This window comes from Erpetoichthys calabaricus, chromosome 5 (assembly GCF_900747795.2).
Source record: "Erpetoichthys calabaricus chromosome 5, fErpCal1.3, whole genome shotgun sequence".
Classification (NCBI taxonomy): Eukaryota; Metazoa; Chordata; class Cladistia; order Polypteriformes; family Polypteridae; genus Erpetoichthys; species Erpetoichthys calabaricus.
In genome coordinates, this window is record NC_041398.2 from 42,912,250 (window position 1) to 42,924,692 (window position 12,443).

A 12,443-nucleotide genomic window follows, 5' to 3' on the forward strand; every position below is an offset into this window, starting at 1 on the left:
CACCTCATGAATGTAGTACAGGGCAGTGGGCAAAACCATTAATGGTTCATTTCAGTTGCTCCTAGCACACAGTGGTTTGTGTACCCTTTGGAGTAGACCATTCAAACAAAGTGGTTAGGCCAACTTTCAAATTCAGGCCTTATCCACCATGGCATATTGATATTAATTATTCATCTCACACAAAATATGAGGAGTATATTAATTTTCCATTTCAATAATCATATGAATAGGAAATTACAACACCTCAATTAAACCTGCATACTGTTGTAGTAGGGTGAAGATTTTTGCTGAGATGCTCATTGTACAGGCAGCTGTTGGGTGACCTCTGTGGTTCTAATCAATGATGTCTATGTTCCCGCCTTTGTCTGATACTGCTAGTGCATGCACTTACGTACTTTATTTACTTCCTTTACTTCCATTATACGTTACGGTGTTGGAGTCTTGAGCCAACGATTATGTTTTATTCTGCCTTTTGCTTGTCCTTCAAGGTCTTCCGCTTGTTCTTCTGAGTACCGTTTTGGGACACCATGTTTCATTCAACCTTATTATACACCCATACCACTGTTGTTTTCTATATAATTTCAATGATTTCTGCAAGAGGTTGCATTTCCAGTTCTTCACACATTTTATTCCTTATTAAATTCCATCTTTCAGTTTTACCTACGTCTTAAATACTTTGTTTCCACTGCTGTTATTTTAGATGTTGGTTTATCCAGTACTTCCCAAGATTCTGCAGCATATAATATTGTTGCTACATATACAGTATAGATTGACAAAGATTGCTTTTATACTTGATTCTTTCTTCCTGATTAGGGTGTTGTTAATTTGATAGTATACTTTATTTGCCTTGTTTAGTCTGTTTCTAATTTCTTCATCTATCTTTCCATCTTCACCTGTTATTACTGCCAGGTACTGATATACTGAGATCTTTTGTAGTTGTTTTCCATTAATCTGTAATCCACATTTGCAGTTTCTCTTCTTGTTCTTTCCTTGTTATTTTTATTACTTTTCGCTACAGTTATAATTGTACATTTTGCTTCTAGTTTGCTCTTACTTGTTTTCAGCAGGCAGTGTGGTATAGTGCTTAAGGCTTTGGACTTCAAACCCTGAGCTTTTGGGTTCAAATCTTGCTACTGACACTGTGTGGCCATGAGCAAATCACTTGACCTGCCTGTGCTCCAATGGGAAAACCAAAAGAAATGTAACCAATTATATCATAAATGTTGTAAGTCACCATGGATAAAGGCATCAGCCAAATAAGTAAATGTACTGTAAATATTAGGTTACTTTGATAATGCTGATTTCAGTTAATGTCACGTCAGTTCCTGTGTTTAATTTAAAGTATCTTAAAATAGTATTTCTAATCTCCTTCTTGCCCAAATTAATATAATCTCTCTCTCTCTCTCTCTCTCTCTCTCTATACTGTATATATATATATATATATATGTATATTTATATATATATATATATATATACAGTATATACGTATATATATATGTATATATATATATATATATATATATATATATATATATACAGTATATACGTATATATATATATATATATATATATATATATACAGTATATATGTGTATATATATATATACTGTATATATATATATACAGTATATATATATACATATATATCACAAATAACTGAGGACTTTGGCTGTTTCCCTGTTTAGTACCCCCCATTGTTTGTCCATTTAATTCTATACTTGCTATACATATCTGATTAATACGTTTAATGATCCTTATTTACAGTATTTTGCTTGTAATTCCACTGTGTCCAATGCTTCCCATATATATGTTTGTGGTACTGCATCAAATGTTGGTTTTCATTCAAGAAATGCCAGAAATACTTTGGTCATAAACAGTGAAGTCATATGAGGGTCACCTATGAGGCTTTCCTCCTTCATAAGATATTCAATCACCACATGTTGTTGAAAAGATTCATCCTCATCAGCCATTTTCCCTCACTGAACTATAAACACATAACTGAGGCAGACAAAGTCCATTCTTATTCAAGTATAGTTGTAGTTTTGTGGTGTAAACAGTGACATTCTTATCTGCATGTTTATCCAACAGGCAACATGTCCCCACTCTCTGATGACCAAGAATGTATTACATGTGAGGCAATAAATGGAACAAGTAATTATACTTCTATGAATTATTATAATAGCATTAGGTTGTTCTTAGTAATTCCAATATGGTTAATATTTTTATTGCAACTCTTCTACATAAGCATATGTAAAACATTAGGAAATGTTTCAGAGGCCAATGCAGTTTAGAATCATCAACACAAAACACTAAATTAACTTTTAATTGGAGGCACTCGAGACAAAAATGTACTCCAGTGTTGAATGTATTGTCATTTAAGAAAAAGTTCAATGAGAAAATGCTATTTGACATAGTTCATCGATTCCTATTTAGCAATCATTTAAAATACATGAGCTTTAAAGGATTCCAAAGTTTTGCTTTCAACTACTGTAAACTACCTGAGAACCTGTTCCACATATTCATGGTCCTCTGCAAGAAGAAAAAAATGCTCTTTTGCAAAATTTACCGTTAGAGACTGCTGGTATTCACGTCATTTGATCCTATGACATTTTCAAACAATTCTGTGATGTCACAGCTTAATCTGTGTTTTCTTAAGATGAAGAGGTTCGTCTTTTTCAGATTTTCATGCTGTAATCTCTTACTATTAGAATTTTCAGAGTTACCACTTACGACGCCTCACCTTCCCACTTGGAATTTCTGGTTCGTGTTTTCAGAGAACAGCTTTTAACTTGCTACACAGTTTGCACAAAATACAACTAAAGATGTAATTATGTTTTTGAAAAGAAGCAAACACATTAAAAGCTTGTCAGATTGCTCCAGGTAGTTCTGACAAAAAAGCAATTTCCTACTAAACTGGTTATTATTTTTTCATTATTTTATTTTATTGAAAGAGATGAGAGGTCAACATTACATTACAACTGAACTACGTGGAGCTACCACTGAGAAGGGCGTTCAACCAGCAAACAAATTTCCCAGTGGTCCCATAGCATTTGAGCATAGCATAGTCTGGTTGCTCTTCGGAGCTGTTCCTCTAATGCTGTTATGTCCATTTTGTAATATGATAATGAAAAATACACAGAATGTTTGTGACAAGGCCTGACAAGTGCACTAGCAAGCTTAGGAATAACCTGTTCTGAACTGATGCCTAAACAATAGTGGCACTATATTGTCAACTATTCCATATCCTGTCTGATTCTGTACAGCCTATAAGGGTCCGTATGTCATATTATGTATTTATTGTAAAACACTTTGTTGGATATATTTGTTAGAAATAGTTGTTTTAGTCATTTTTATCACTTTAGTAATGCAAGGATTTAGCCTCAACCTGCAGTGAGTAGAATAACCTACAATATTAAAACTTGACCTAAATTCTATTTCAAAAACAACAATTCATTGATATGGTTATTTAACATTAACATATTTAACAAGAAAATGTATTTTAAAAAATTACTATTGCAAATTAATAATTTGAAGCAAATTACTTAAATATGAAACAGGAGACTAGAAAATAAAATGAACTAAAGGGGTAAACTGAAAAGATGGCAGATTCTTAGCAGAAATGATAAACAAAACACAAAGCTCAAAAACCATAAACTCTAAATCTCAATTCCAATAATTAAATAATACAATAATTGTTTCTAACAACAAATTATCATGAATACAAAATCAAAAGTGTTGTCAATAAACAAAGGCAAAATGCTAGTTCAAAATAATAAGCCAAAAGGTACTGAGTAGAAAAATATATTCTAAAAGGCATATCCACCAAAAGGCATAAACCAAAATGCTTACTAGAAATTTGCAATACTGTTATAAGGTTCAGAGTTTGAAGGATTTCACTATAAAGAACACATTATAGCTGAAGGGGCATGACTCAGGCAAGGAGATCAAGCACAAGCACTCAATCCATTTAATTTTTGGGACAAGCACCTGCCCACCATCAGGCATGTTTAGGGGATGCTGGGGGTTTGGACAATTGGCTCAGCTCTAGGTTACCTCTTGACCTGGTTGGTTTGATTTAGAAGGCAGCCCACTTCTACTCCACATGGAGAACATGTGACTGAATGCAACACCCAGCCTGTTGTTTGTGAGGTGACAATGCTAAACACTCCACAATCAGCAGCACGCCTGAGTAATTAGTGGTAACCGGAGGGTCTATTCTGCAAGTAAAGGGGCAATGTAATCAACAAATAAAGGAAAAACAAAAGTAAGGAAAACAAAAAGTTTTGAGCTGGGGTGTGTGGAGTTCCAGGAAGAACATGGCAAGTACCCTGCTTGATTATGAACACTGAAGAACCATCTCCATCTCATAAAGTTGTATTTATTAAAAATGGACCAATTATAATTGTCTCAGACCAAGGTCACTGCTCTGTTTCCCTTGATTTGTAATACAACATGCATATATGTCACCATTTTTTAACCGCTTCCCTCCCCTGGATTATCATGGACAGTGACGAGTCCACTTGGGTTCATAAAGTTGCAGTCACTAAATACTGACAGATCAAGGGCACCATGACAATGTAGCACTACAAAAAGAAACAGTCGATTTGGGTAAGTGGCCAATACCAAAGTTCCTGCCTTGGTTACTCTTATAAAAGTAATCCCAAACCTGATCAGGTTTGTCATGTAGATTACTATATTGTCAATAGGAGCGTGCCAGAGAGAAGTATTGCCCAGAAAAAGGCATTCCTTTCTTTTGAAATGTATTCAAAAGTTGGCTGAGTAATGATGAAGTAGAGCTTAAGGTGCAACTGTGTGCAGAACATGAAGCATGAACTTGATGATTTAATTGTTTTCATGACCCTGCCATTAAGCAAGAGCTCTAGCTGTGTTCTGGAGTTATGACTTACTGTCATTTGGTAAAGGCTTCATTTTAATGCACTGCATGAGTTCAAGTTCAAATTTATTGTCATGTGTACTTAATCCAGTGTAGCTCATTACCAAGCCCTTAGTCAGTTATCCAGGACGGGTGAAACACACATTTTCTAAATAATTATAGGTGGGAGTCTGACAGCTTTGCAATTGTTTATTGTTTTGTGTTGAAACTAGCAGTCATCATTTAGTAAGTCATTAGGCTATTGTGTCAACATTTATTCAGATATAATAAAAAGGTGACTTCTTAGAAGTTGCACGGCTTTTCAGATGTATGTTCTTCTTATAACATGTTGTTCTTTAACCAATTCGATACAGATGTTCTTTTTTGTATTGTAGCCATCCATTCATCCATTTTTTAACCTTCTTAACCAGTTTGGGGTCAAGGGAGCCTGTGTCTATCCCGGCAGTACAGTATAGGGCACAAGTTAGCAACCAATCCCTGAATGACCAGTCTATCCCAAGGTCTACCTATTCAATATACGTTTAAAGTCTCTGATTAACTTAATGGACATGTCCCTGGAATATCAGAGGAAAGGCTGAGTATTCAGAGAAAAACCTGGACAAGAGAGAATGTAATGCCATGAATCTATGCTCAAAGCTCATAAACACATCTTACACCTCCAACAAACATCCAGGTCTAGTAGTCTCAATGGCCTCTGTGTCTTCTGAGACTGGATTGATTGCCAATTTGATTAAAAAGGCATTAATTAAAACACATTAATAGTTTTCATTTCCCTGTTTTGAGATACTTAGTTCTTCTATTTCTTTCTCTCTGGCTTTTCCCTTATTTGGGGTCACCACAGTGTCAGTCTATCTCTCTTTCTGTCACTTTTTGTTTCTGAAGGTCCCCTTATTATGCCCAGTCTGTTGTATATCATTCCACTGGGTTTTCGGTCTTTGTCTCCTTCTTTCTCCTGGCAACTCCATCTCTAATTTCCTCCTTAGCACAATTGTCTCCACAGGTCTCCTAATCTCACTGAGGTCTTCCCTCCATCATCTTCCACCATGTCCCTTTCCTCTTTAGACGTTGCCTTTTGCATTTATTTTCTACTCAATCCACTTTGTTCACTCCACACATTCTTTGCATCATTTTAATCTCTGGAACTTGCATACTTGCAGTCTACCTTCTAGTTCACCAAGTTTCTGCACCATATAACATTGCTGGTCTCATTACTATCCTCTATATTTTTCTTTTTATCTTGGTAGCTGTCCTTTTGTCAAAGAGTATTCCACTACATCTTCTCTAATTTTTCCATCCTATTCTAATTCCAAGCATGGCTAATGTTATCTTAAATTCCCACCCATCCGGTGGGGTGGACTGCCTAATTGACCACCAAAGTACCACAACCTCACACTCCAGTTTCCTTTTGGGTTTCTCTGTCTCTCTCTCTCTTTCTCTCTCTCTTTCTCTCTCTCTCTCTCAGATTTTGGCCTCTGCTTCCTCCTGCCAGTTGTGATTTTATCCCACTCTCCTACTGACTCTGAACTAAATAATCTTCTTTTTATGAGTTCGTTTTAACCCTTAACTACTCATGCTTGTGTATTTTGTACACCAATCTCAGTTTACTTGTGCCCATGTTTTTATTTGAACCTACCGGCAGCATCCACCATCCATCCTCAGCTTGATTCACTAAGTGTACAGTGTCGCAATGGTTTAATAATAATAATAATAATTCATTACATTTATATAGTGCTTTTCTCAGTACTCAAAGCGCTATCCACACAGGGAGGAACCGGGAAGCGAACTCACAATTTTCCACAGTCTCCTTACTGCAAAGCAACAGCACTACCACTGCTCTCTACTGTGTGCCCCCAGCCAGTTTTATGAGTGGATGCACAGTCACAAATTTCATATGGTGCATTTGGTACACCGCTCAGGTACTTACGTATGTATGACAACAATGAGATGTTCTTCTTGCAATGACTTTGTCTGCAAAGAACACTCAACGACTGAAGTAAAATGTGATACATGTGCAAATCTTGCAGTGGACGAAAGTGTGACTGGTGATGAATGAGAAGTGGATCAGGTTTATTTTCAGATAGTCCTAGACTGTGTCATACTATTCAGTAATATGGTACATTAAAACATATACAATTTAAAATTTTTGCAATATTTTATATTATTTGTATTATAACCTCACAGCATGCATATAAATAGCCATTTCATCACTGGTACATAAAGTACACTGCATGAGTACTTTTGAGATGAGAAATGGTGCGAGTAGGTAAGGGTTAAACCTCATCTCAGGTCATTTTCAGTCAAACCCACTATCCATCCATCCATTTGTGCCATATACACTCAGCTACTGCATCTTCTAATGGCACTTAGTATAATTAAACCCATGTACCTTCCAAGGGTGGTTGATGTTTCCAAGGCCTCACTCTTTCTACATAGATTGTTAATCCTTCCTTCTAGTGATTAGATATTTTGCCCTCTAGCATAATGATGGAACAAAATATGATTAATTTCAGGCTGCTTTTCTCCATTGCATACTCTGGTAAACCTGCATGTTGCCCTTTCTGGGAGTTTTGGCTCAGACATAGGCTTACTGCCTACACATTCCCACACTGGTATACATAGGACCTCTCCAGCTGCTCTCAGCATCTTCCTGTTTCATTCTCTCATCTCTCTCTCTCTCTGAAGATTTCCTGTGGAAACATTTTTCACCTGGGCAGACCAAAAATCTGTTTAACTAGTTATTACAATAATGAGCGAGTCCACCAAACATAACACACAATGAGTACAGAGTCAGAAGACAAGCTGAAAGTTGCAGGGTCACTAGTCAAAGGAACAGTACAGGGACAATTGAGTACAATTGGAAAGGAGGAAAGAAGCATTATGGTACTTTGACGTGGGTAATTATTGCACCGTACACCGTTGTTCAGATAACCCTACACCAGCTTTATGGTTGCAGTTTCCCTCTGTCTTTTAAATGGCTGAATCTCTAACCTTGGCTTCACTAACTCCCAAGTGAATAATCCCTGCCTTTATACCTGCCTCTCCTAATTGGATCATAACATCAGGATCTCAGGAGCTCGAGAAGATTAATTAACCGATACAATCTCCCAGTACATGTAACATTTTACAAACATTAAGATCTAAACTTACATTTTATGCATACCTTATAAATCTAAATTGGTTGGCACATGAAAGTTTGTAGCGGTTTTTATAATTTTTCAATCAAAAACCAGTGCAACCAGAACCTTTAAAGTCTTGACCCACCTTATGCTCTGGTTTGGCTGCTACACTCCATCGTTGCTCTACTCTGCTTTACATTATAGTTTAAGTAATGACTTTTAAAATAAATTTAACAAATAGACATAAACATCTTATACTCACTATGCCACTGTAAAAAACCTTATACTGTTCAGTGTGGTGCTCAGGTGTCACGCATGGCATGGCTGCACTTGGATCTCACTCCGGGTGGTTTGCTGTGTGGTGGGTGCAGCAACGCCCTCTACTCTACGCTTGCTCCCAACCTCCTTCTACTATTATACAATTTCAAAACATAAAGAGTCTAAAAGGTGTAATAATAAGAGGTGGAAAAAAAGTGGCAATATCACAATGTTTCTGTTTTGACAGCGATGGGGCTCTCCTCTGTAGATATACATGTGCCAAGATTCATGGATTTCATGCTTGAAAAACCTGCAATTTCAAGGAGACAACAGCCCAATTGACAAGTGTGGTATTACACTACCAGGAGGTTGTGAGAAGTGCTCGTACTACAAATTTCCAGTACAGGCCAATTTCAAAACTGACAGTACACATAAAAAGACCCCCAGTACTCTTAATGGCAAAATCAAGAAGTGCAGCTACAGAGTAAAATAAATAATAATTAACTGGTTAGGGTGCTTTACAGAAAAAATAACCCCTTAATTAAAATAACCTAATTAATCAATAATATTTATTCATGATAACTTTCATCACAATGTTTACATTATTTTTATTTAGCACACCAACCATTAGAACAGAGCACTCTATGTGTTCGCAGATATGCAGAATTAAACATAAAGCACTATGTGGTATGTAAATATCTTTAGGTTCCAAAGAATGATGACATCATGAAAACTAACAGATAAAAGAGCCTCAGCTATGTTCAGATGACAACAGATGACAGAAAAGCCTTGAATTGTAAGCTACAACATCTTTCCATCCACCCAACCATCTATCCTCCTTTAACACGAATAGGGTCACATGAAAGCTGGAGTCTATCCCAGCAAGCAATGGATGCAAGACAAGAGCAATCCCTGAACACACACATGCCACACACTCACTAGAGCCAAATAAATGTCGTCAATCCACCTAACCTGCATGTCTTTGGACATTGGAAGGAGCCCCATATGGACACCAGGAGAACATGCAAACTCCATGAAGGAAGGACCCAAGATGTGAACCCAGGCCACCTTCTTGTGAGGCAGCAACACCACCAATTAGTAAAACAAAGCCCACAAGGAACACCTACACACATCTTGAACCTCAGTAACACAAAGCTCTCTTATACATTTCATAACTAGTGCAATTCTCTGCCATGGTATGACCAGACATTACATTGTACTGAGAAAATGTGCCAGCATTTGTTCGAGTTCAATCTGTTTTAAGTCAAAATTCAACTAAGTACACACAAAATAAAAAGATCAGGAGAATGTTTTATTATGTGTGCATTGACAGCATTTAAAATGAGTGTGTACGAGGTGCATGCACTGTAGTATTTAATATATTGAGAGAGTTCATTGGAGGGACTTGGAAATGGCTAAACTGGACATACTTAGGTGAGATGCATTTCTTGAGGATTACTAATACCTTACAGTGTGAACAGGGTTGTGTGAAGGTGGTTATCCACTTTTTAACTTAATGACTTATATATAGGCACAGTTCATGACCCCCACCCGACCACCACCCCTCATATTTTCCGCCAAGGCAGTTCTGGGACTTGAGTTTCTACATAAAGTTTGGCTTCAATTATCCCCAGATGAAATTGTATTGACGTGATCAAGTCAACTTTAGCCATGCTTTCAGCTACTGTTTAAATGGGTTTAACTTGTCGTTAATTTTGAGAGCATATTTTATTTAATACAGCAATTCATCTCTCATATTGATTGAATGATCTTAGGCTTATTTCTCTTTAATATGGCCTGTCAAGCGGGCACAGTTCCATATAGAGTACATGCCCTTGCAACCCAAAGTGGCCTGTGGATGGGCAGAGCCCATCAGATGCTATGGCTAGCATTGTTCATTTTTTGCATTTTTATTTACCAGCCTCCCAATGTCTGATGCAAATTCAGAACAGCTAAGAGATTGTGGTGAGCAGATACTATTGTCCTACCAGCCATCTTACCATGTGGAAGCAAACAAAACACAGGACAATGATGCTGACCCCTTGCTTTTTTTTTCCTTCTCCACAGGTGAAAGTGTGGTTTCAAAACAGAAGGACAAAGTACAAGAGGCAGAAAATGGAAGAGGAAGGCCCAGAGTCTCAGCAGAAGAAGAAGGGCTCCCACCACATTAACAGATGGAGGATTGCCACCAAACAGTCCAGTTCAGAAGACATTGATGTCACATCTGAGGACTGACCAGCCCCTAAACAGAGGGCTCCAAAGAACTCTGCCTCCAAGGAGACTCCTCGTCCACGTGAAGACATTTCCTGGTGCAAAGCACTATTTATTATAAAATATTGTATGATATATTCTATATAAATAAATATATTGAAATACATGCCTGCAGGAATGGAAAGGAGTGGATGGGAATGGACTTGGAGAAGTGTGTGTGGATTGTCAACCTAGCAGGCTGTTCAAGGGCTTGAGCCAGGAGAAACAGAAAATGAAGGACATTTCCTATGAATTCTAACCTTGGGCACCCCCTTTCAACCAAACTACGAGGAGCATATGGGAAAGTGCAAAGAGACACTGAGTGGTCATTTGAGGCTAACTTGGACCCATCCCTGAAATCTGTCACTGCCCTGGATGATTGAGGAGCTCAAACAGTCCAGTGCGAATGACTACCACAGTTTTCCAAAGGCATCCCGGCAATGTTCAGGCTCACACCTAACAAGTTAATGTCACCTTCCATTCAGGTAGTAAAAGTATAAGAAACTAAGGTCGACTGGACTTGAGCTTATTTGTGGCCAAGGTTCGCCAACCATGTCCTCCCAAGATCCCTTATTATCATTTACCCGAAAACCAGTTGGTGAACAGAAATATATCAAAGGGCGAGGGAGGGTGGGGGGATGGGGGTGAACAACAGATGGGGGGTGGGGGTGGGGGGGTGGGAAAACATTTTTTTGGAAGAATTTACATACTTGATTTTTTTTCTCATGTAATCTTTTATTACTGACTGCTCAGCCATGAATGTGCTACTCATTTATTTCAAGTGCAGAATGTCTTTTTTTTTTTCTTTTTAAAACCTTCTTCAAATCAATTCAGGGGTCTGCAATGATATCTGCCTGTGTAGTATCAGGGGACGTGAAAATAAACAGACATAAAAAAAAATCCTTCTTTGTATATGCATTTATTATGTTCACTCCAGAGGATACATGCTGAATTGTTCCTGAAAGTGGCTTAATCAATTAATCAATCAGTTAATTAACCAAGCAATTATTAAATGAATGGCTCATTGCTAGCTTCATTAATTTATTAATGAAATTTGTTGGCTGTTTTTTTAATCATTTATTAAATTAATCAGTTAATTATTTGATTGATTGGTTGAGGCTTTGCTTCCTTGATGTTATGGCTGTTACTTAATGACTTATAAAATGAACCCTAGTGATAAAACAGTTTATCGGCTTGGCATGGTAGAAAATAAATGTTCTTTGTGGCAGGGTGACTCAGCCGACTGTATTGTTCTGTCTCTGTTCTTAGTCCTCAGGTCTGAGGAGTGAGTCTGCATGTTCTCCATGTGTTTGTGTGCATCTTCCCCAAAAACGCCAAAGATATGCTGAACTCCATGACGAGCGCTATGCAGAAATCAAACTGAATTTAATCAAATACGCTACCAGTCTGATTGGCCACTCTGCTTTGATCTGCTGCATAAATTAACACTTACATGTTTATGATTGGTTAACTTGTAGGACAGCTGCTACTGGTGTAAACGCCACAGCTCTATCACCCTCGATGGAAATAGCAGGTTCAGAAAGTGGATATCCTGAGGTGATGGATACAGCCTTAGGAGGTCTGACCAACTTAATTCTTTAATTACTTTTACCTCTAGCTTTGATTAATGGCAGTAAGGGTGACTCACATACTTGGAAGACATCAATGGGAATTAAGTTCATTTAGAACTGAAGCTAGGAAGCACTTCTTTAGTTAAAGAGTTGTGGGAATCTGGAACAAACTACTGAGTTGAAACAGAAACCTTGACAACCTTTAAGAATGATCTGGATGAGATATTTGGAAAGTTTAGCTGTTAGCTAAACAACCAAGCTTGATGGTCTGAATGATGTTCTCTTCTTTGTCAAATTTCTTATATTTCTAATAAGGCTTTGCTAAACCTAAGTGAAATGGACTTTTTCCTACAA

The 12,443-nt window shown here is 37.4% G+C and overlaps 1 protein-coding gene across 1 annotated transcript in view; it reads left to right on the forward strand.

Moving 5' to 3' along the window:
- emx1 (empty spiracles homeobox 1) overlaps positions 1-11,164 on the forward strand; it is a 34,580-nt gene extending 23,416 nt beyond the window's left edge. The window contains exon 3 of the mRNA XM_028801473.2: positions 10,336-11,164. Coding sequence (XP_028657306.1) covers positions 10,336-10,503 — 168 coding nt within the window. The 3' untranslated portion in view covers positions 10,504-11,164. The remainder of the gene's footprint in view (positions 1-10,335) is intronic.
- The last annotated feature ends 1,279 nt before the right edge of the window (positions 11,165-12,443 follow it).